Genomic DNA, 24,629 nt, shown 5'->3' with positions numbered 1-24,629 from the left:
AGTGTTGTTGGGCAACATGCTTGGTTTGGGATCGGTGGATGGAGTTTGTAGTGTAAAAGTGTTCTTAGAGTAGAAAACCACTCCACCAGTCAGTGCCAGTAAATTTACTACAAACTGAACTAGGTGATAATAGGAGTAGTTAGAAAAGCTAATTTATGAGTTATTACACTGACACTTCTAAGATGACAGCTGTTAAACTGCATCTTGGGCTTCATTGTTACCTGACAAACCTTACTAACTTGAAAGTGTAGTTAGACAAGTTACATGAGCTTGCTAAGAAATGAAGTGAAGAGCTGGGCAGCATGGCACTGCTTCCTCTAAACAGGACAATGCTGGAGTTGAACCACCTCTGTCAGCTTGTCCTGGGAAAATGCCAAGTGTTAGCTGGAACAGGGTCATGTGAACTGGATAAGCATTTAAAAAGTGGATAGATAGATAAATGGCTGCATTTGAAGTGAAGGGAGAGCTGACACAATGGTTAAGGAAGCTTTATATAGATGACTACATACAATTCACTGTATATTACGGAATTAAATTGCCAGTGGATGAATGCTAAGATTCTAAATATATTTTATGTGTCATAATGGAAGCAGGGCAATCCCTCAACCTGAAGAGTATTGTATAAAGCTCTGTGAGTGTTCAGGGAGAGTAGTATTCTATTTTATTATTCTATTTTTTAATAAAACTGTGGAACTCCCTAAAGTCTTAATTGATTTCAGGGAATTTCGTGGGAAAGCGTTGCACCTGATGGGAAGGCACCTGAACTCATAATACGGGAATACGACTTGGGTTTTCTTTCATGTTGAATGAGCAGGAAGTCAGACTTGTTCCTTGACCCTAAATAACTCAACTCCGAGGTTAACCAAGTTTCTTCCGCCGTCTTCACACTTCACCGTGTTTGAGTGGTTGGGACTTTTTCAAAGCAGCACTTCTTGTAAAACTCAGACCTCGCGCCTTTTTACAGCTCGATGCACAATATATGTTGGATATTTTCACATTCTAATGACCTGGTTTCAAATTAAACTGCAGTAACTACTGTAATGTGAGACTACAGCATGTGGGTGTATAGAGCTGTTCAACTAAAGGGAAGTAGGGAAATCGGTTGTAAATACTGTTGTAAATACAGGGTACACCACTGATATCTACAAGTACACCTGTTCCTATAGCGTAGTTCTACTGAACTGTACTGTACAGACTCTCCAGTTCTTAACGAACTTACACGAGAACGACAGAATGAGTTCCTTTGGTTCATCTTCTAAACTAAAGGAACTCATTCTGTCGTTCGTGTAAGATCGTTTAGAATCTAAACGAACTGGAGAGTCTGTATAGTACAGTTCAGTAGAACTACGCTATGAACCAAAAGAACTCATTCTGTCGTTCGTGTAAGACTAACTTGGCCCGTTAAAAATGTGCGACCAGGAGCTAAAGCTCCATCCGGTTGTCGTGGCCGAGTGGTTAAGGCGATGGACTAGAAATCCATTGGGGTCTCCCCGCGCAGGTTCGAATCCTGCCGACAACGAAGTCTTTTGGCTTATTTGGGTTTTTTTTTAAAGCAATTTGCAGTTTTACATTTTAAACGAGGGAACTATTTTATTGTTGGCAATTTGGTTACATTCGCTTAAAAACTGTTGTTCTAATGATACGGGCAACGAAAGTATAACAAACAGTACATCCCGTCACATTTTCAAAATAAAATTATTAATATAATAAGCACTCTAATTAAACTTAATGAAACATTACAATATATTAAAGAGTTACAAAACAGAACAAAATAGTCAATAGTGATTTAGATTTATAAATATTTAAAAAAACCCACAGATGACCAAAGTGCTGTACAACTAAATGAAATAAAACACAGCAAGAAAAATACAAATAGCTTTAATAAATACAAATAGCTCTAATTATAAATATCCCATTCTAAATAAACAACTCTCCAGCCCCATCTCCTATCTTTTTTTTAGTGTCACTGTATCCAAACCGTACATCATAGCAGGTCTCACTGTTATCTTGAGTATTTCTTTCTTCTACTGATTTTATTTCCAATCTCTCCAGGGAACAATGCCCCCACTTCTCCAGACCCTATTTTATCAGGTCCCTACTCTCACGACAGATCACACTGTTGTCTACAAACACCATAGTACAGGAGATTCATGCTTGACCTATATGTGTCAGGTAGACACAAACATTTGCAAACAAGTAGAGGCTCTGGGGCAAATCCCTAATGTAATATCTAATGTCAAGTATAAATTAAAACTTTCTTTGAGCACGATTCAATATAGACTTTTATTTTGAAGACCTCGCAGCTCGGCTTCCGCTATGTCCCACTGTTGCTTAGCAACGACGAACGCTCTCATGGTGTCGGCCGCTAGCTTGTGCTGATTAGCTTGGGTGGGGGTACAGCATTTTGTGGGAGGAACTCTACGATGGATGATGAAGATTTGGACGAATTGCTGGATGAAGTCGAGAAAAAGTTTTGTCGCAACGTTTCAATCGCGTCTTCAGCGGCTCGCACCAACTCAAATGTGGCTGGAAAACACGAGAAATACAAAGACGGACAGAAAAAGCACGGGTAAACAAAGCTAACTTGGCTAGCACATGTCAGGTATAAGTTAGCTGAGCATTACTTCAGCTTCCAGGCATTGCTACTATTTAATAAACTTAATGATTAGTTCAGTTTATATTTAAAACGCTTCAGTGTTTTCAGATTAAAAAACTGCCGAAATATGCAGAATATAGGATTATTGTAGATACAGATGTTTGCTCTTTAAAAACAGTCATTAATATCTGTCACCAGCACCTGCTACAACCCTAAGACACTAATCCATGTATTTGTTTCTGATTTAGTGCTACAAAGCCTAAAGAGTCAGTGAACAGTGTCACTGAGGATATTGACGCCCTGCTGGAGGAATTACAGGAGGAAGACTGCAGTCATTTCCCTCAGCCAAAGGTAAGATTGACTTGAACCCTCTCTGAATGCTGGAAAGAGAACTGTGAATTACAAGAAGGCACGGCATATAGGGAACGCTTGCTAAGTACACCTTAAAACATTTTTTAAGTCTTACACGTGATTGAGGGGCACACTGCTGTCATATACTTTAGGTTTTTAACTGATGCTGAGCTGGCACTGCTTGTATCTGAATTTTTAGGAATTTTTAGGAATTTTTAGTCTTCTGTTGTGGTCCCATAATCTTATTTTTCACTGCTGTATCATGTATGAAGTGAACTGTGGATGAATGAAATGCACAGTTGTGCTTTCTTCCTTTTCAGGCTTAGGGTCCTCATCAAATCTTACCGAGAGCTGCTGTTGGCCTTCAGGCCAGCATTCTCTAGAGATTTTATCAAGCCTTAGCAATAAGTATATTTATTCAACTAGTTTCACTTCACTTGTTTGTTTTTATGTAGGACCTCTACCAAGGAGTAAATTCAAAACGTCAAGATTCAATTATCCCAATATTGGCATTCAGGTTAAGCACTTACACAATTACTTATTACCCTGATAAGTCAACCCAGTGTTTGCCAGCAGTGCCTGATAGGAATATGTGTGGTTTAGTGCTTTAGTCAGTAAGTCTTGAAAAGCCCTATAAACATTTACCAGCAATTTCATTAGGTATACGCCAGTCAACTGTTTGTTAATGCCAGTATAATCTAAATAGCCAATCACACGGCATACAGTCAATGCATTTAAGCATGCTGATGGTCTAGACAAGCTCCTTATGTTCAAGCAGAGAATCAGAATGAGGAAGAAAGGTGATTTAAGTCATTTTTGAATGTGGCATGGTCATTGGTGACATGGTCTGGGTCTAGCTGGTTTACGTATTTCATAAAACGCTGATCTGCTAGGATTTTCTCACACAACCATCTTTGCAGAGAATGTTCTGGAAATGAGAAAATATCCAGAGAGCAGCTGTTCTCGGGGTCAAAATACCTTGACCCAGAGATGTCAGAGGATTAAGGCTGTGGGCTGAATGGAAGGCAACAGTTACTCAAATAACCACTTGCTACAAAACAGGAATGCAGATGAAAGTTTGAAGTAGATGAGCTACAGCTGCAGAAGAGCACACCAGGTGCCACTCCTCTGTGGTCGCTGCTTTTTAGAAAACTAATTGGTCAGCAAAAAGTGATTTTTATACATGCTGATTTGCAGCACAAGTTACCATTGCAGTGTATTCTTATAAGAAGTGAACCGCTTTTTAGGGTAAAACCTTAAGTTACTTTGATAAATCTCTAATTTGCTTGAAAGTACGGTCCTCTGATTGTTTATGAGCCACAGTTTGAGAACCACAGTCTTACAGTACCCAATGAATGAAGCAGGTAGTAGCCTTAACTTGGATAATTAAGATGATAGACAGGTGTACTGATGGGAAAAAATCAGAAAATTATTGTTTGAAACTATTCTCAAAGGAGTTGCATTAGCTAATTGTGATAATTTTGCATAAAGTGAGGGAAAATATATAATAAAAGTAGAGGATACACAGTTTCCAGTAACAAAATTCCAAATATTGAATGTGTGTCAGCTATTAACTAAATGGATGATGTGACAAGTTGACTTATTAGGCAAGACCAAGCCAAAAAATGTGCTATATAAAACAATTACACTAATTAAATAAATTGTACAACCTCGGAGTTGAGTTACACAAACACACCTACACAGAGCAAATATCTGTTCCTAATACACTGCAGTTCCCTGCGAATGTAATTTGTTACATTTTTTCCTCTGTTTTGCTTTTGTGCCTTAGAAATTGTTCAGTTCAGCATCAATTTAACAGAAAAGCTATGATCAAGCAACTTGACTAATAAAGAGAAAGTTAGTGACCAGCAGGTAAACACAGTGGAGCATTTCAAGCTGGAGAACCAGATACTCAAAGGATTTTTTTTCAAGTGGGGGCAAAATCTATTAATTTAGGTACTGCTCAAATTCTTATGTTCAAAATTATTTTTCAGATCCTCCAAATGACTCAGCCACTCTGGTCCTCTGACAGAGGGAAACTCGGTCACTCTGACCCACACCACTAAAACTGGCTGTGACCAGCTATGTTTGGTACAAAGAGGATGCAGCTCAGGCAGCAGGAGCGGGTTAAGAAGAGGGAGGTGGAAGAATACAATTATGTGAAACACTTGAAGTGAAATGCCAATATCTAGGTTCAGCTTCTGCCTTCACAGTCAGACATTATTATGATGCACCTGTCTCATCTCCAAGTCTTTACCTGCATTATGAATAACCAGTTAGAGCCATAAACATACACCTGGGTTTTCAAATGTGACTAAGTCCTCTTTGTGACTCCTCTACTTGATTATAACTACACATACACAAGAGGGATGGGGAGGAGCAGGTGGTGATAAATGTAGGTTTTAATTGGTTTAATTCTATTCACATTTTAAGAAAGAAATAACTCTTTTTTTTAACCTTTCATTTCAGGCTGAGCAGTTTCCTAAAGGGCCACATGTGGAAAAGAGGCTTCCATCTCAGTCAGGAGGACGAAAGTAAGTCTTTTAGTTTATTCAAAATTTAAAAAAAAAAACCAAAAAACATGCAGGCATGTAATAATCACAGGATGCAAGGAAGTTAAACTGCATTTGTCTCTGAGTTAGTATTTCTACATATGCCATAAGTTTGGATATTTACTAAATCAGTGTATGAAGGATAGTTAACCAAGATAAAAGTCAGTAATATATTATGTGGAAGCGTATCAGTGGCCAGATAAAAGTCTTTATATTAAATATAAAAGTAACAACTAGGTTGTGTGTTTGTTCAGGCTGTGTATCCTGTTTATGCAGGATTTTGATTTTCTTGCTCTTTCTGTTTGTCTGGACACAATCTGCACTGCGTGTTCTGCATCCAGGTGCTGTCCTGTTTTTATTGGCGGGAGCTCTGTCGCAAATGGTGTCGGAACAGCCGCATCCAAGAGGTGTGAAAAAATAATTTCATACTGAGAGCGTCTGTCAGGTCTCTTCTGCTCCTGGTTTATAAAGATGTAGAACTCTAGTATCCACAACATACTTTTTATTAGTTTAAATAAATTATACCACGGTGCATTTTCAAGTGATTATAGACCAATGAGTGATTACCTATAGTGTGTATTCATTGCCTATTGCAAATAATAACTGATTGTATACCAATAGATCATGTGACCAGCTGAGGTGTATATCCTGCGACTTTCGGGTGCTGATGTTTGATGACTGTGAGTGGGATTCAACCTGTGATTACCTGTTCCTCAGGTGAGTCTGCAGGCTTAATGCCATGTTTTTCTCATCTTGACAAAAAAATGCGTGATTAAAGAAGTTTTAAAGAGGAACGCGAGCAGCAGATTTAAAATTGGTACCTTATGTATGGCGCTAGGGGTCACCTTTTGTGTTTTGATTGATTGATTGATTGATTATACTTTATTCATCCCGAGGGAAATTGGGTTAAGGCTGCCAGCCGTGCCAGCGCCGTCTTACCCATCCGACCATACATACATTACACAAACATCACATGGGGAAGACAGGTCAGAGGGGTATAACATGGAAAAGCACAACATGAGGAAAGATAAGGAGAAAAAAATAACTCCCCCCAGACTGAGCTCCAACAGGGAGATCAGTTTGAGAACAGAAAAAAACACCTCTGCACATAGCACATGAAAAAAACTCTTAATACACCAAAGGAACACATGACAAGCAACAGGGATGGGTAAAGGGTAAGAGACATCCAATGTAGACAGTACATCCGGGCTCCATGATCCACCGTCAGCATCGGAAGGGAATAAGCGTCGAAGGCGTTTGGAGGGGGAGGGGGGATGAGTGTATATCTGCATGTGTATATATGTCTGTGTGCGTGTGTGTGTATGTGTCCAGAGTTCAGCTAAGACAGTGTCATTCGCCCTGCCAGGCTAAGTAAACAGTCTTCCAGCCAACCCAGGTGGCCTTGCATAGAATGGGAAGAACAGTCTCAACACAGTCGTTATCTGGGTGTTGTTGTTCAGCTCCAGCCTTGAGCCCACAGCTGGCGCCGAAGGGGTCTCCGCATAAAATGATGATGATTTTTACTTTAGTGCGAACAACTCATAAGAATTTCAAAGCTGTTCTAACAGTCCAACACTGGTCTCTCAATCTCCCGTTGGAGAGCCGTGAGCTTTCTATGATGTTATCCAAACTTAAGTTCCGTGATGTTGTCATTCTTGTGGTCAAAGAGCAGGTTCTGAGAACTCACGACCGCAGTGCGCTTCCCAAGATGTGATCAATTTGCGCCCAGAGGTGTTATTCCGAGCGAGCCCCTCCAGATGTAATCAGTTTGCACTCAGAGGTCTTGTTCTGAGTATTCACGGCAGCCGTGCGGTTCTCCAAGATCTCATCCGTGCTGCGCTCAATGACCCATTTCGAGAAACTCACGCCTCGTCCCATCGTTTCAATCCCAGCGGGCAGCCTTGTGGAAGTTTGAACAGCCGGTTCCGCTTCCTTAATTCTTCGATAAGCCAGGGCCAAGCCAGCTCCGATCAGCAAGAACCCTGTTATCATGGTTCCGAATAGGTAGATATCTTCAGCACTCAGGCTCACCCGAGCCCAGACTTCTCGTTGAAGGGGTGTCAATTGCATTCAGAGACCAGTTGATCAAATCCATAATTCCTCTTTTAGGTTTTAGAGAACAGACTGTGAGAGAGTGTTCCAGGGAAAAGTAATACAAAAAACACGAGACTAGACAAGGACACAAGAGGCTAAGCAGGGAAGCTAAGGGAGAGGAGGAGGAGGAGGAAAAAAAAGTGCGACCGCCTTCGTCAAGAGCAAGAGAGAAATTGCATTTTACATATGGTGTGTCTATGGGAATGTATTTAAGGTAGAAACATGAACACCTCACTGGCTTCAAGCGTAGGCTTAGCCTCTACAGACTGTATATGCAGTTTAGTGTGCTCTGCTAGTACTCCTTAAAAACTTTGGTTTTTGGTCAGCCTATAACCTTCAAGTGATTGATCGGGATAATTTATGAGCCCAGCAGTGATTATTTTTAATCCTAAATATTTGAACTTTATCTACAACTTTTCATTGAAACTTTCATAGTTTTTTACAGGAATTATGATGACCTAGAATAGTAAGATGTGCTGCTGCATAAGGCTAGTTTTCAGTCACGTTTAAGTCTGTTAGAACATTTTAGAATATCTGTCACATATAAATGAAACACTAGAGGTGAGATAAACACGAATAAAGCCATCAGAAAAAGTATTCATTTATAAAGTATAATAAAATGACCCCACTCTGGCATTTTAGTCTCTAGAATAGCTTGGTCTCTTGATACTCATAGCCACTTTCATCAGTTTCAAATGTTTCCCAGCTGTGAACCTTTCAGATAAAACAGATTTTTTTCTGCTTCATTTTCTTTTTGAACACATAAAAACAAAATACAAAAACTTGCAAGGAAAAGGATATATTTGAAACAAAATAACTATATTTGTCTATAAATTTGCCTCGCATATTTTTAAACCTGCTACTGTTTTTATCTTGTGACACACACACACCCCTCCCCCAACACACACACACACACACACACACACACACACACACACACACACACACACACACACACACACACACACACACACACACACACTCTCTTATTGTGATCCTTATTGGGGATCCTAGGTTACAAACCAGTGGGGCTGTACAGAAGTGAACTTCCACAGCATTTCATTGTTCTCACCACTTTTCGACTTATGTGGCATCAATTTGATGATCCATAACACACACACTGAGATCTCCTGTGTGAGTTTCAACTATATTCACTCCACCTTCCCCACAAAGCCAGGGAGCAGTGATAAAGTAGTCTGTTACACATAAGTGCAGATCAGTTGTTGTGGACTTTAGCTGTTTGTTGTGAGCATACTGAGTAGTGCGGCATGTTTTGACAGGTAACAGTGTGAAACTGAATGAGGCCACTTTGTGATGCAGCAGGGGGACCAAAAAAAAAACCCCTGAACATGACATCATCATCTGGAACGAAGCTTGACTCGCCAATCCAGTATAAGCAAACACATTTGTACCCAAATAACATAAAAAAAAAAAGAAAAAAAGAATGAGTCATGAAATCCTATTTTACAGTATTAAAAGCCTCTGTGCTGCCTTTTATTATTTTATAAGGAATTTCCTGGATGTTTATCTTAATACCAACCTTGTGTGAGACCCCAAATTATCCACAACTCTTACTCACACATAATGTCAGGAAGGCTGGATTGTTTGGGGATATTTAATGAATCTTCTAATTATTATAGTCTACTCACATTGTAAGTATGTAAGTGAATTATAACAGTCTTTCATTGCTTGTGCTCTATTACAGAACCCTTTCAGTATCTCAGTATTTCAGTCTTAGTTCATGGAATGGCTACATTGACCAAAATAGTGTTTTTCACTTGTTCCCATATTTGGGACAGTGAACTTGTTGATGTTATTACCTTTACCATATAAAGCACCTTAAGGTGACCGTTTTTGAATTGGCGCAATATAAAAATGAATCACATGGCATAAAAATTGAATTTAAATGTTTATGTGTTTTAAGATTTATTGGGTTTTTGTGCTTGACCAGACGGTGGCAGTATTGTTCTGTGGAGCTGCTTTTAAATGTATATGTTTTGGGGGGGGGGGTTTTCCTTCTAGATGAGCTGAACTCTGAGTAAAGTAGAACAGGGCACATTGTAAAACATGTTCAGCCCTCATTAATCCACCCACAGTCCTAATGACCGATAAGAGCAGTTACCTTTCCCCAATGGAAACAATTCAGCATCTGCAGATCTTTGTGACTAGAATATAAACAACCACACTATCCTACTCCCACACCCTTGTTAAGCCTCTCCAGAAAACTATAAACTAAGTAGACTGCTGGTACAAACTTACAGATTGAGTATCACAGTTATATAAATGTCAGCATATTAGGTTTTCTTTCTGTAAACCTTCTTATAACAGAATTCACATAATGTCTTAGTTATCTGTGAGTCGTGCTACTTGTCAGACAAGCAGCAGTCTGTTTTTACTCTTGTTGCTCGTGTTTACAACCCAGTTCATAGATTTCTTTCTGTTGCTCAGAAAATATATGAAAACAAAGTTCATAATGACATAAATAATTAGTAATATGTGATATTGTGAATGCAGTTTGAACTACACAAACAGGTTCATCCTCGTGCTTTTATCTACTTATTATGATGTGAGAAATGAGCTTTCGATAATTTTAATACTAAAGCAGTAGAATACCATTCAGATAACACCACACAGGTGACCTCCACTAATGTTACAACGGGTAATGGTGTCATTTTGTCCGCACGTGCAGCTGCAGGAGGGACAAAGGTTGACTTCTGGTGACGCTGTCACTTGTTATAGCGGCGGTTCTTAGACTATGGCGGGTCACACTAATGGGCCATGGATAATCAGGTGAAGTGAGACTAAGGTGTCTGACCATTATTTAAGTGAAGTAAGTATTTGAGTAAAAGTTTGAGAGCTACTGTAAAAGTAAAAAAAATAAATAACTAAATAAATAAATAAAGGAACCGAGGGTTTAATTGAACACTGAGGCTGATTTACCTCTGTGTTGAATGTATGGAGAGCCTACAGTGTGGCTGATGTCGTTGCCACCATTTGTACCTGCGCATGGTGTGACTGCGTTGTTCTGCTGTTGGCAGGTGACTTTCTCTTTTCAAGTTGACCCATTCTCTTCCAGTCGATTCGAATAGCTGGAAATACGTAGGTGTAAATTGATTGATTGATAATACTTTATTCATCCCGAGGGAAATTGGGTTAAGGCTGATGATGCTAAGACGCTGATTCATGATAAATTCTACATTTCTTTTAATATTATTGAAGATTTGATTGAAGTCAAATTTGTTAGTAGATTAGCTGATGGTAAAATCCTGGCCCAGTACCATCCTTAAAAAATTGTCAGTTTTAGTTGGCATCAGGGTTTTTGTTTGATTGTTTGTTTGGGGATTTTTGTATTTAATACATTATGAAACAAGATTTCACTGTTAAAGTCTTCCAGCTTTTCATCATGGAGTTCTTCATGTGAAACACAAAGAAACTCCAGTAATATGCCAGTGTGAGCAGGTAAAATGTGCCAGTTGACAGATTGTTCTCTTTAAGCTGTAGTAATTGTCAGCATGTGCTAAGTGAGTGCTTACTTTCAAACATGTGACTATAATAGGAATTTTATCAGTCTGCAGCTTTTCTACATCAACTCAGGGCTTTTGAGCTTCTTTTAACTTCCACCTTCTGACTAGTTCAGTCTCTGTTTCCAGCAATAGATACATAAAAACATTTTAGAAAATGAATAAAAGGAACCAGATAGGAAAAATAACCACTCATTGAAAGAGCTCATTATTCAGGAAAAGTAGGAAGAAGAAAGTAAAAGAATGGTTTAACTGTTGTTTTCATTAATTGCCTTAACTCCTCAAAAACAGAATTTATTTGCATCAGTTGGCAATGTGATCTTAAAGCGTTCCATCTGATCCTTACCGAATAAGGAAAACTCAGTCTAGACATATTTTCACTTTGACAATGGAAACAAAATAACCTCATTAATGAAGAAAAATTGTTCCCCCATGTACCAGATGTCTATGGACGTTATTTTGTGGATTAAGTCTCTTTTAAAAATAAATCTGAATTGAGTTGAAAAGAGAAAGGTTGTCATTCCAGGACTAACATGAATTCAACCTAATTTCAGTCATTCATCCATATCCCACTGAACAATTTTCTGTTGATTATGGGTCTGAAAGGGCGTATAAATGGTACAGAGCTGTCAAGATTAAAATCATGTTCATTGTAGTTCAGAGGTGAAAGTTTAGTAGATGTCTAGATCACACATAAAGCTACTTTCAGGTGCTCCTTATTCATTAATCTGGCAGAGTTTTACAGCAGATGCCCTTCCTGACACAGCTGCCTAAGAGATTGGTGTTTCATATGAGGGGTCTTTCACCTGTTAGGCAAATATGTAGCTACAATTTAAATCTAGTCTTTGTCCAAAGCAAAGCATGTTTCCCATGGGGTTATGCCTATACTGCATGGTGAGCTTATTTGTATGGAAGTCTGGGAAATCAAAACTTGTGGTCCCCACAATAGTAGGCATGGTGAGGCTGTGGTTAGATCTGCTGCCTTGTAGTCTTGAAGACTGCAGAGAAAATGTTTCCTTCGATTTTTTTTTTTTTTTTGATAAAAAGGCTTTTCAGCCTTTACTTTTTAACAATTCTTAATGCTGTTTAGATGCCCATCAAAGTTGTCTTCTACATCTTTTCAGCTAACTTCTGCTAAGCAGAAGGGAGATATTCTCCATCTCGTGACATAAAACATAAAATATAAAGTTGTAATAGAGGAGCTGTTTGGTGCTTGGGTCTATATAGTTTCCTTCTGAAAGACAACACAGATGTGCATGTAGGATAGATCGATCGATAGGTAGGTAGGTGGTGATTTATGAGTAATATCTGAATTAATATATAACTACATACACAAAAGATCTAATACATCTAAATGAGTTGTTGTTACTGTGTGGGTAAAACACCAGAAATCCTCTGATTATGAAAGGTTTCCAGAGTATATAGAAGCGGTGAAGCTGGCTCTGTGAAGCTTAAGACGGTCTTAAAGTGTTTTTCACTGGAAAGTGCAGGAAACCTAAACGTATGTGTCCAGAAGGCTTTTAGTGCTTGGAAAGACATTATGAGATGTTAAGCAGGCTGTAAATGTGTCAAGTTTTCACACCAGGATAAAAGATATACATCCACACCAATGACATGTTAGCACTTAGCAATGTTTTTACTCCACAAGTGTGCAATTTACTTTTAGTGTGACTTTAAGTTCAGAGCACTTTGAAGCACTCAGGAGCACTCAGGATGATGAGTTTGCCCTTCATGTCATCACGTCAGTGTTATCCTCAATAAAGCTTCAGTCCTTTAGGAGTAGAGCTTCGACCTTTCAGCTACAAAAGGTGAAGTTTAAAAAAAAAAGAAACATCACATTGGAGGCAGTTACATATGCACTTCATAGCCTCTAAATCTAAATGTAGGAAAAACATATTCACATGCAAATTTACTTTTCTTTTTTACAGACCTGGTGACAGATTAAAATAAAAGTTATGCTATAATCTATTCAAACACATTTTACTGGAGGGTTAAGCTACCGAGCTGTAATTTAATTTCACACTTGATCTGTGTTGAACGAATTAACTTCATTGTTTTTGTCTGAATAGTAAGTAGTTTACTCATAATTTGTTAATAAAGACTATCGTGTTTTCTGTCCTCAGTGGTCTGAGTAGGCTTTCTTAAACAGGCGATTTTCCTTTCACACTAATTTGACATTTGCCTGGTCATGTGTAGCTTATGCATCCATTACTACCCAGACGGTTGTTGTTTCTTCTTACTTAAGAGGCTTACACGAGGACATTAACAGTGATAGAAGTGCATGTCTGCTGTGCCTATAATTTTAAAAGCAAAAGTAAGTGGCACAGTATGCAAATTTAGAATTGTTTGCATAATTTTCTACTCGTAAATTATTATGGGATGACCTGCATGAGACAGTTTTTATTTCAAGCATAAAGCAGAAGTTAAAAAAACATCAACCTCAAACAGCACAAAGCTAGAGGAAAATACATGTTAAGTACACTTGAGCGTAATGTTAATGACTGTCTGTATTCATTTGTCATGCATAAGCATGTATTTTAATTTAGCGAAGATTAGGGTACTGTTATGGATGAATCTAGGTCAGTGGGTCAGGATTATTCATATTGGACTATTACTGGTGTAAACTTGAAATATGTTTGATTTTACAACGTTTTCATGTCTAAATCAAATGTTTCATATTTAATTACAGTGCTTAACGCAGTGCTTAACACATATATTTGACCACCTGTCATAAAAACAAAGAAATACAAAAAATTCAGAAATCTGTCAAAAACTTGTTTAAACCTAAAAATGACATTTGATTTTATAAGCAAATAACAAACCAAATTCATGTTTTTCTACCCAAATTTGAGCCGGCACTTTGGACCTGTCAGAAATATATCAAGCCTGACATTCAACAACTAAAACTAACAAATAACTATAATTTAGCATCTTCATCAAAAAGTAATCATCCATGCATCCATCTATTAAAAAAAATAATGATAATGTGCTTTACTATTTTTTTCAGCTTTTTTGTAAAACAATAAATTTGGAAATTCGGAAACATGGAAAGGTTTGATTAAAGAGTTTGTGCGCACTGGTGGTTGTTAATCAATGCATATTTAAAAGATAAAAAAAATAAGTCATTATGTAGTTATTTCTGATGAATGACTTTGATTCCTTTATCTAGCCCATTCAATATCATGATGTTATTCTATGTAAGGATATTAAAATTCACATTTTTTCTCTTCTCATGCTGAAGCCAGGACTTTAACTCATTGTTTCCTAAGTTGCAGAGTTTCAGTACCGACTGATGCAAAATCCGCAATGCGAACTAATTATGAAAAGACCTGCATTGAAATGAAAAGGCCTACTTTAACCCAAACTGACATAGTATAGGTTGGTATTATTGTTTGTGTTTTTGGAAAGGTTACTATATGGATGATATTTGTCATAGGTGAGATTTAGGAAAACAAGAATCGATATGAGCATAAACACCACACATTGTAAAGGCAGTTGACTCACAGTCGTGTAGACGTCCTAATAAATGTGCAGCAAATTCCACCAAATTGACAGAGACAAACTAAAGTTCCCATGTACTTTTATATTTTAGTTTGTTTTCATTTTTTGTAATTTTAGTTAGAAAAAGGAGGATACACTATTGTAACAGTGTATACATGATAGAAAACAAAGAAGTAGAAGTGTACTTTAACTTATATCTACTTTTAATTGATTACTGGAATGCTGCAGCCTGTTTATTGTCATCGATCATGTTCATTCTTTTAGGGAAACAATTTTCCATGTTTAGTGGCTGCTTCCAGCATGAGCAAAAGTCATGTCAGACTGGTTTCTTGAAACATAACAAAGAGCTCTGGTGATGCGGTAAAATGGGCGATTGTATCAACTCTGAAGAAATTATGTGATGGCATTGTGTCAAACTCAAAGGATTTTTTCCAACATCCTGTGGAATCCATGACTGATCATCACAAATTGAGGTTGTTTTGTGAGCAAACTGAGGTACTGAGTGTACCCATCTACCAGTTACAGAGCAACACTGACATCAGTTTAAAGTGGTGTTTGTGTCCAAAGAACATTTTTTTAAAATTACAAACTTCCGAGAAAAAATAACTGTCTCTAAAGCTGCTAGATTTTCCCCTTACTTCACCATCTAGTCTCTAACTGTGTCCATCTGCTGTTTGGTGAAGTCTGTCAGAGGCTGTGTAATGAAAACACTGCCTGAGCTGCTGGAAACACAGAAATGGAACCAGTCGGTCAGTGTGTTTCATAAGATAAAGATTCCTTTATTGTCGCTATACTTTGGCATCGTACAGTGAAATTGGAGCAGAGCTTATGCTTCAGCAGACTAGCATACATACATTCTTACATGCTTTTCACTCATGCATAGTTGCGGTGTATGTTTTGTTTTGTTTTTTTCCTACAATTTCTGACATTAACAACAATGCTTCTTAATTATTAAAAAATTAGTAAAATTAAAAAATGAGCAAATTGCTATCAAAAATCATAAAATTTTGTACAGTATTTATGAACACAGTTAAATAGGAAATACAGATGCCTTTGCTAACAAAATACTACCAGCAAGCTAATGTAGAAATGGCGTAGAAATCTAACAAGGCAATTACTCAGAATGTGGAACAAAATATATGGAATTATTTTTCTTTCAAAAGTCTGCGAAATGAAGTTATTGGGTTGCATTATGTTTTTTCTTGCGCGCAACTTTTGATAGAAAAATAATTCCATTAAAAATACTGACTTAAAACAACATTGGCAGGTAAATGCGCCATTTGAAACACTTTATCAGCACTGCATAACACAAAGTCATTTAAACTTCAATCAATCTGCCCAGATAACACCCATAAACCACTGTGAATCCATTTCACCTGATTTGATCCAAATGAAAGTGACAAGAGGTGCACTGGAGAGGAAACATATAGTCAAAAAGCCGGCCCAGATGTTGTCTCATGCTACCAGTAGTGACAAGGAAACAAGCAAAAAAGAAAAGTAGATGAAAATCAGTCAGAAGTAGTAATGACAGAGCAGCGGCAAAACCATTCCCCTGTGAGGTCTTGTTGTTGCCTCTCCAGTGCACCTGAGTCACTTTTGTTTACTCCAAAGCAGGTGAAGTGGATTTACAATGATTTATGCTTCATAACTGGACACTTTGTGTTGTAATGTGATTTCTGGGAGCCGTGTGGTTGTCTGTATATACTGTGAAGCTTCATTTCTATATGGCACATTAGAAACAAGTTACAAGGAGAAAGCAAAGTATCACTGATCAGTGATTTACAGAGAAGTTTCTCACAGGGTTGACTGATCAATGATTCAGATTAATGTAACTTTAAGTAGAGTAGCAAATGCTGATATAAAAACATGGGCAAGGGATGAACTGAGCTTTATTTTCTGAGCCAGATGACTTTCTGTAAAATTGCAAAATTATAGCTTTGGTCATTCTACGTATCTATCATGTAACAGATATAAAAATATACACATCTGTTCATAGCTAAAAAGTTCCTTAAGGGCAAGAATCCTTTTTTTCCTCTCTTGCTTTTATCTGTGCATGTCAGATATTTTGTCCGTCCAGCAGATTGCTCTGCACACATTATTTAATTTATCTCTTATTGAGTTTGAAATGGAAAAGTTAATACGGAGCTGCGCAGTAGGATCACAGAGGAGCTGTCTGCAGGGCTGCAGCTGGAAGGGTAAGGTCTTATCCTTGTAATGATTAAAGTTCACTGTCTGTCTTCCTCTGCCGGCAGGAACAACATGCCGGAACGTCAGAAGCTCGGAACCAAGCTGAAGAAGAGGAGAGGCTTGCGGGCGTACGCCTGCCAGTGCAGCTGGATCTCCACGTTAGAGCCGACAGACCTCAGGGGCCAACCTCAGCTCAGATGGGTCTGTGGCAAACACCAAGACTGATTTTCCCTAACCCCTTACCCTCAGTGCTAGAAAGACTGCCATCTCATTGGACGGCCACTTTAATGTTTAAGTAGTAGTACAAAAACCCCCCAAAATTTCTGAAAATGTAGGGTTTTACTTTTTTTTTTTTTTAAATTTCAAATCTTGTATAACAGGACAAAACTGCAACGCATTTTTTTTCTCACTCTTAACTAAAGTCTTTCATTGAACTACCAAATAAACAAATTGGTACTCTCTCTGGCCAGACATGTGGCAGCACTTCTGCTATAATTTTGTTTGTATTTAACAAAATAAAAATGCAGACATAAGTGTACACATTAGTTTTTGACTGCCATTGAAAACTGTTTTCTTTACAAATAACTCTCTTGCTGAGCTAACACAGCCAATCCCTCAGCATGTTTGTGCTCTCTGCTCATATTACCGTCATATTAAATAATTTTTGGGCTTTTTAAAGAAATTGTTTTAACATTGCACTCAGCAACAAACAAATCCTCCCTAACAAAAAAGTAACTTCAAGGGCCAAATTGCATCATATTTCTTCACATCAATATACGAGCTACAAGTAGGGGTGACATGGGCCGCAAGTGGCCCCCTGGGCCGTGAGTTTGAGACCCCTGCTCTACACAGAGGGGTCCAGACTAGATTAAAATCCAGGTCCTTCTTTTCTCCAAATGTGTAGCTGTAAAATTATTGAAATTATCAATAAAATGAAAATTTTGATTGATAATCGATCTATGAAATGTATCTTTGTATTTGAAGAGTTTGTTAACTTCTGGTTTGATAGCTGGCATCAAAATTTGAACCCAAGCGCAGAGTTTCGCCGTTTTTAAAGACAGTAATGTCAACATAATAATGTTTCTTTTTTTAAAAAATGTCAGATGGCCTTAAGAGGCTTTGACTGCCAGAAGGCAGAGGAGTTCAAAATGAAAGTTCTGCAGTAAAAGGAGGAAAAACATCTGCAGCACAACAGAGCAAATGGCACTTGTGATGTAACAGCTATATTTATTTTTTGACCTGCTTGGTTGTTTGCTGTCCCAGTGAATTAGAAAATCTGAAATAAACTCTGTAGCTCTGTTGCTCAGCTGCTGCGTTTTTTGGGGGGATTACTTATTGGAACATTTTCAGCAAACATCTTCTTCCTTTATTTCTCCCAATTTCTGAGTTGTGCTCATCTGAATGTAAACATGTTTAGCATTAACCTCTTTTCAGAGTTATCACAACTCATTTGGGTGTGTGGATATAAAATCCAGAGGAGATTGAGAAAACAATGGAATATGAAGCAAAAACAATTACAAAGAATATTAGGCATCTGAAAATTATTTAGGGACTACCAAATGAAGCGCCGTGTCAAAGTAAGTATTTATTTCCTGTCGACTCCTCTTTAGCTGCTAAATCCTCCACAGGCTGGGCTCACAAGCTTTTTTTTTTTCTTGCAGAGAGCTTCTGCTTGCAATCAAAGGCAACCGTAGGAGTTCTCAACAATGAGGCCAAAACCTGATATAAACTTGCAAAACCAGGTGATGCTGCAGATTCAGCTCATAATTCTCTGTGGTATAATTTCCAAAGTGACTTTATACATGTTGGATGTTAATATTTGATTCTGGTAGGCCACAACAGATCCTGGCATTTTAGTGTGTAATAATTATGACATTATATCTGCTGTTATTTTTTACAGTTAATTAAATTATGGCATCGCTGTTTTTTCACCAGCAGTGAATTTTACAAACTGTAAAGACGACACTCGTCACCTCCTCCTCTCAGCTGAGAGAAGCTGCATGTAAACTGTGACTTTAGAGCTGCTCTGTTGAACAAACAGTGTAATGGCACCATTTCCAAATCACGCCATGGGTCTTTTTATGCATTATGTTGTCCATAAAAAACAGAAAAGAAAAAGAAAAGTTTGCATGTTGATAAATGATTGGAAACATTTCTTGATGCCTGTTTGTCTTTCTGACGCCAGCATCTGGCTCCACACTAGTGTATTTGCTGTAATAAGCAAATGCATATTACAAGCTATTCAGTAATAGCAGTGTGTAAAAAGTGGGGTTAAGTATTAAAAACTTTTTAAATATTAAAAAAATGCTGTGTGAATGTGTGTGCACTCAAAGCGCTTTGACTGAAAAAGTGGTAAAACTGTTAGCAAAGGTTATTTAAATCAAGAAAAGTAAGCCAGAGAAACATGTAAGAATGAAGATATTGATGAGTTAAGACTCATCAATATCTTCATTCTATCTTTAAGATCTGATTGTAATTAGTTTTGTATTGCATCAAACGTATGTGTTGCTTAGATGTTTTCTTTTAACATGCTCTATTCTTTTACGTGCAACATTGGTGGTGTTAAACCATGTGACCCGTTTTAACAATTGTCACTATTAAGACTTATTGGGGTTTTTTAAGTTTTAAATTTGTTCCTAAGGATCTGTATTTCTTGTGGATGTTCATCAAGAAAATACAAAATTGGTAGGTCAGTGATGATTTTGTGCATGCTGATCTTGAACGTAACCTGAGGGCTGCACTGCAAAGCAAGTGCAACATAGCCAAGCTCTCTTTACTTAAGCTGACTTGACAAAACCTAAAACCTTAGCGAAGATAAAGGGGTATCACAGTGGCGGTGGTTATCGCCTTTCTCCGTTAACCCAGGCATTAAAATGTGTAACGAACCTGAAACGTCTTACAGCAAATCGCAACACTGCTGTGACAAAAAGAGAGAAACATTTATTCATTCTCAGTATCACAACAAAGCTTTAGAGCACGGCTTCATTTAGTCGTTTTTAGTAAAATGTGGCAACACATGTTGATAAATACAGAACATATTTAATCAGCAAACAATCTGTTCAGCACTTAAAGCATAGTGTAAATTAAATGATGAGTGAAAATATGACACCTCGAGACGGTTTTACACTGAAACTCTGATCTTAACCACCAAAAAAAACTCAAAGTCCAACACACCTCATACCTGAACTATCTTTGCAACCCTGAAAACGCAGGGTCACACCTGAATTTGCTCCTAATAAGCTCCTAATCCTGCTTTATAGTGAAGACCTCAAATCAAAATGATCTAATAATAAAACACAAATTCAAATCCTTTAAAAAAATCATATAATAATACAATAAGTATTTCTGTGTTTTGTGCATAATATTATCCACTTAATTGAGTGTTTTCTTAGTCTAAAATGAAAACCATCCCCGTCTTACAGCAGAACTTTATTTAATGTCACGACGTGACATTAATGCTGTAACGTTTTCCACAGTACAGTTTTATATTATATAAATGACTAACTGAACTAAAGCAGCAAAGAGTCCTGCTATGAAACAGTGTATTAGCCACCTCAGCTCGTCTCGTTACTGATGATTAAAGTTTCGAGGAGGCTGCGTTTCCTCCGTGTTTTGATGTTGTGACTTGAAAACCTGCAGTTTTCTGCACTGTCGAGCTTCAGTAATGGCTTTTGAGGTGACGACAGTCTGATGCATCTGGGAGAATTTTTATGCAGCGCTTTAAAGTCGAGTCACAGTTTAATGAGATTAAGTCTTGCTGTTTAGCTGTAAACACAGATAAAGCCACATGGAGTCACATCAGTGGTGTAATTAGTGAGCAAATGGGAGAAAGGTGAGTTTTCCTGACATGCGCTGAGAGTCGCTAACACGGCCGATTAAAAATCTCATAAATCAATTACTGATGATTTAGATTGTTTGTTTTTAATTTTTTGTTTTTAGATTTTGGTTCACAAAACCTGGCAGAGGTGATGGTTTGAAGTAAACAGTAGATCATCGGGTTTATTTAAAAACTTTAAATTATAGTTCCCACTGCAAAAGTATAGGACATTATTCTTCATTCATAGAAACCCTAATCTTATCTCAGATTAAAGCTTTAAATCTGGACCTATTTAGCAAATTCTTACTGCCAACAAATCCAGTAAAACAAAACACACCAACATTGGTTTCTCAGTATTGTGCCCTTTGCTTCCCCCTAAAGAAGCCAGCTCATTAAAACACTAAAATAGCTACACTATAGATTGGGTGCCTTGCAGGATGGTGTAGGTGAAAATGAGCCAAAGCTACTTTGTGTGTGTTTTAGTAGTAATAAAGGTTAAGTGGGTACATTCAGTGTTGGTTTGGTTAAATGCAAGAAGAATTTACAGTGTTCTGCAAAAGTTTCCTCCTCTCCTTCCTAAGTTATATTTCTTTATATTTTCCTATGAGTGGGTGCATGGATTTATTGAAACTATGGAAATATAGTTTATAGGCCAAGAACAAGATTGTACACATTTTAATGTGCTTGAAAGTTTGAATTCAGGAGACAGACACCATTTGTTCTTTTAAGATTAGGCTTAAAACTTTCCTTTTTGCTAAAGCATATAGTTAGGGCTGGATCAGGTGACCCTGAATCCTCCCTTAGTTGTGCTGCAATAGGCATAGGCTGCTGGGGGATTCCCATGATGCATTGAGTTTTTCCTTTTCAGTCACCTTTTTCACTCACTATGTGTTAATAGACCTCTCTGCATTGAATCGTACTTTTTATTAATCTCTGTCTCTCTTCCACAGCATGTCTTCTATCCTCTCTTCCTTCTCTCTCCCCATCCGGGTCGCAGCAAAGCCTGGTTCTGCCGGAGGTTTCTTCCTGTTAAAAGGGAGTTTTTCCTTCCCACTGTCGCCAAAGTGCTTGCTCATAGGGGGTCATATAATTGTTGGGTTTTTCTCTGTATGTATTTTTGTAGGGTCTGTCTTATATAGCGCCTTGAGGTGACTGTTGTTGTGATTTGGTGCTGTATAAATAAAATGGAATTGAATAGAATTTAATTTAATTGAAAGTCAGTAATTAATATCATCACCTTTATTCTTCAACACATCCAGTCTTATGTAAACGTTCTTGTAATAGCTCTCCAGGCTTCTTGAAGAACACTGAAAACTCTTCTTTGGATGTTGGCTGCGGTTTGTTCTGTTCTCTGTCAAGACAATCCCACACTGCATCAATAATATTAAGGTCAGGGCTTCGTGTGTTTTTCTATCCAGTTATGCTTTTATTGCATTGACTTTGTGTTTGTCAACTCTGTCATGCTGAAAAATAAAGCTGTTGCTTAATAAAAAAAAAAAAACACCCCAAAACATTCCTCCTAAAAAGATGGAGGTACATGGGCTGGACTGAGAATGAGTGAAAAAGCAGCCATTTTCCCCAAAAAATTTGAAAGACCTTCACAAAAACTTGAGAATTATTTCTCAAGACCACTTTGAAAAGTATGAAAGCAAAATGTGAAGAAATGCAGGGTAACTCTAGACTTTTGCACAGTACCCTAGTTGAATACTAAATTTTATAACATGCCTTTAGTTTTACATAAAAAAAAATAAATAAATAAAATTAGAGTTCATTCTTTTTCCTCCTCATATTGTTTTCTATGAAGTCCAATATACACAGAATGAAAGCTCAAATCAGCATGTACATATATATAAGGTGTTGAATAACACCATATATTATGGTGCCATCATGCCGCACAGCAAATGTCAGGGTAGAGCGCATATCGGTGGTTATATAATACGAGTCATACATTAATAATCGTGGAGACTTTTACAGGAAGATTTTGTGTTTTTCAGTAAACAACTAGACCGCATCACATCTGCCACGGGTGGATGAGTGGTGGATAAATGTTCTTCAGTCTTCTCCAGCGCTCCATAATCACACATATTGTGTTTAATACCGGCAAAATCATTGCTGAGTTGTTCATAATGACAGTTTTTGCTTTCTTCCTTTAAGTGGGAAATAATGATTTGATCATGATTCACACATGAGTCCTCCTGAGCAGCGATGGGTAAGACAATGCCGCGTTACCCATTGCTACACCTGCGTCCATTGTTTTCTCTTGTATGTAAGTGTTCACACCAGCAGTGTATTGATGTGCATCATCTCATCAGGAGATGTCCTACTTCCAAGCATTAACATTCATGAGCGTGCGCTGCAGCTTTCAGCCCATGTCGGGCACTTCGCTTTGCTGCCAGTGAATCATTTTTCCTAGCTGAGATGTCAGTGAAATAGTTGCTGTGATTACAAAGTCATCAGACAAAATAAGAAGTGATCACAGCAAAAGCTTTCTACTCAAAAATACAAAACCAGTATTTTCAGAATTATTTCTGCGGACTATTTTAAAAGGCTTCACTTTGGAGTATAAAAAGCTTCTTTGAGCGAATGAAGAGTGAAAGCTTACTGTGACGTGATGCAACACAGACGCAACCAAACCCTGTAATTTTTCTTTAGCATGACAAGCTTCTAAAAGCAAAGCAAGGACTGACGTGAAAACTTAGAAGGTTGTAAAGCTGCTGGATACTAAAAGACTGATAATGTACAACTGATTAGTCTGATGACTGTGATTAAATATCTTTACACGAGATCTTCGTTGTGGTTTATGCAATTAGAGCATGTTATGATCTTCCACTCCTCAGAATAGCACTCTATCTGCATCCAATCTGCAGTATGATCTGTTTCTTGTGGGTGAGACGATGGAACATCGGGTCCGTAGGCAGAAACAACTTGTTTGGTAGTTGAAGTTTTCACACAGTTAATCGCCAAAATGTTTCCAGTTGGTTGGTATCTTGTTTTTCCATCCACACTTTGAAAAGATCACTGCATGCACTCTGAGCACAGATATTGTGGTCCTACATTATTGCACATAGTTGGGCATTGAGGAGCTGTGGATAGAATTTGTGCCTGACAAGAACATAAGGCATGTACTAGGCCATGAAATTGCAAGGTCTCTTAACTGACTGTGAGACATTAGTTTGGGGCTCTGAATTTTGAAGCCCCAGCATTAGTGTTTTGGCTGCCACCAGAAATGAGTGCAAAGTTATCAACTAAGGCCAAATCGAAATTGAAGCAATGAACCAAGGGAATTTGGTTGCTGCTAAATTTTCTCAAAGTAGGTATTTCTTTCAGAGGAGGAGATCCAGAGGGGATTTGTTCTTCAGGGAGCTGGCTGACAAATGGCTGACGCACCAAGAAATGTCTAACAGAAGAGAGTAAGTTCACCCAGGAAAGCATGAACAAGACACTAAAATGTGCTAAATTGAAGCTGTACGAGTTGGTGAAGAGTGGGTGACTGAGACGACCTTAAATACACAGGTGGGTAATGAGTCGAGCGAGTGCAAAAGCCAGAGATCGAGTGGGAATCTGCAGGAAGAGCTCACAGGAGCAGTAAAACCCACTGACTCACAACCCCACACAAACACTGTCTTCTGGGAGAAAGGGAAAAATAAAAGTACAGAAAAAAATTAATTAGGCCAACCGGTCGGCAACAAAAATAGCATTTGTCAGATTATTCCTTTAAAAAAAAACTGCTGAAGAGGTCCAATGTGATATGTAACACGCAGCTCTCTATGCTGGTATACCTGTCAGTCAAAAAAGCCACACCCTTACGTGTAAGCCTTAATAGTGTCCATGTAATGGATGGATTTAACAAAAGAAACACCCACTATATAGTTGCAGTGAGGGGAGAAAGTAACCATAGATACCTGGCTGTAAACGTGGTTTTTAATGCTGTTAACTTGGGCTCGACTCACATTTGGAGCCAACCTCAAGCCCTCAAGCACTTGACTTGCAAACAAGAGCAATAAGACAGG

At 38.0% G+C, this 24,629-nt stretch overlaps 1 protein-coding gene and 1 non-coding gene across 4 annotated transcripts; both read left to right on the top strand.

The window, feature by feature from the left end:
* The first annotated feature begins 1,437 nt into the window (after positions 1–1,437).
* Positions 1,438–1,519, top strand: trnas-aga (transfer RNA serine (anticodon AGA)). Its single transcript has one exon. It is a non-coding gene; the product is annotated as a tRNA-Ser (tRNA).
* Positions 1,520–2,328: 809 nt separating this feature from the next.
* Positions 2,329–23,395, top strand: cfap418 (cilia and flagella associated protein 418). 3 transcript variants are annotated; one of them, XM_063487761.1, is made up of 8 exons: positions 2,329–2,569; positions 2,845–2,947; positions 5,417–5,481; positions 5,841–5,906; positions 6,121–6,216; positions 16,868–17,003; positions 18,464–18,544; positions 21,570–21,677. In XM_063487761.1, the coding sequence occupies exons 1-7, from the start codon at positions 2,424–2,426 to the stop codon at positions 18,494–18,496; spliced, it is 645 nt and encodes a 214-aa protein (XP_063343831.1). In that variant the 5' UTR covers positions 2,329–2,423; the 3' UTR covers positions 18,497–18,544; positions 21,570–21,677. The 3 variants fall into 3 exon arrangements, with proteins under 3 accessions (XP_063343831.1, XP_063343830.1, XP_063343832.1); XM_063487760.1 differs by lacking the exon at positions 18,464–18,544 and having other exon boundaries at positions 21,570–23,395; XM_063487762.1 differs by lacking the exons at positions 18,464–18,544; positions 21,570–21,677 and having other exon boundaries at positions 16,868–18,102.
* Positions 23,396–24,629: the final 1,234 nt, after the last annotated feature.

This window comes from Pelmatolapia mariae, linkage group LG10_11, assembly GCF_036321145.2.
Source record: "Pelmatolapia mariae isolate MD_Pm_ZW linkage group LG10_11, Pm_UMD_F_2, whole genome shotgun sequence".
Taxonomy (NCBI): domain Eukaryota; kingdom Metazoa; phylum Chordata; class Actinopteri; order Cichliformes; family Cichlidae; genus Pelmatolapia; species Pelmatolapia mariae.
The sequence above is the reverse complement of the archived record's forward strand: the minus strand, read 5'-3'. Positions and strand labels throughout refer to the sequence as shown.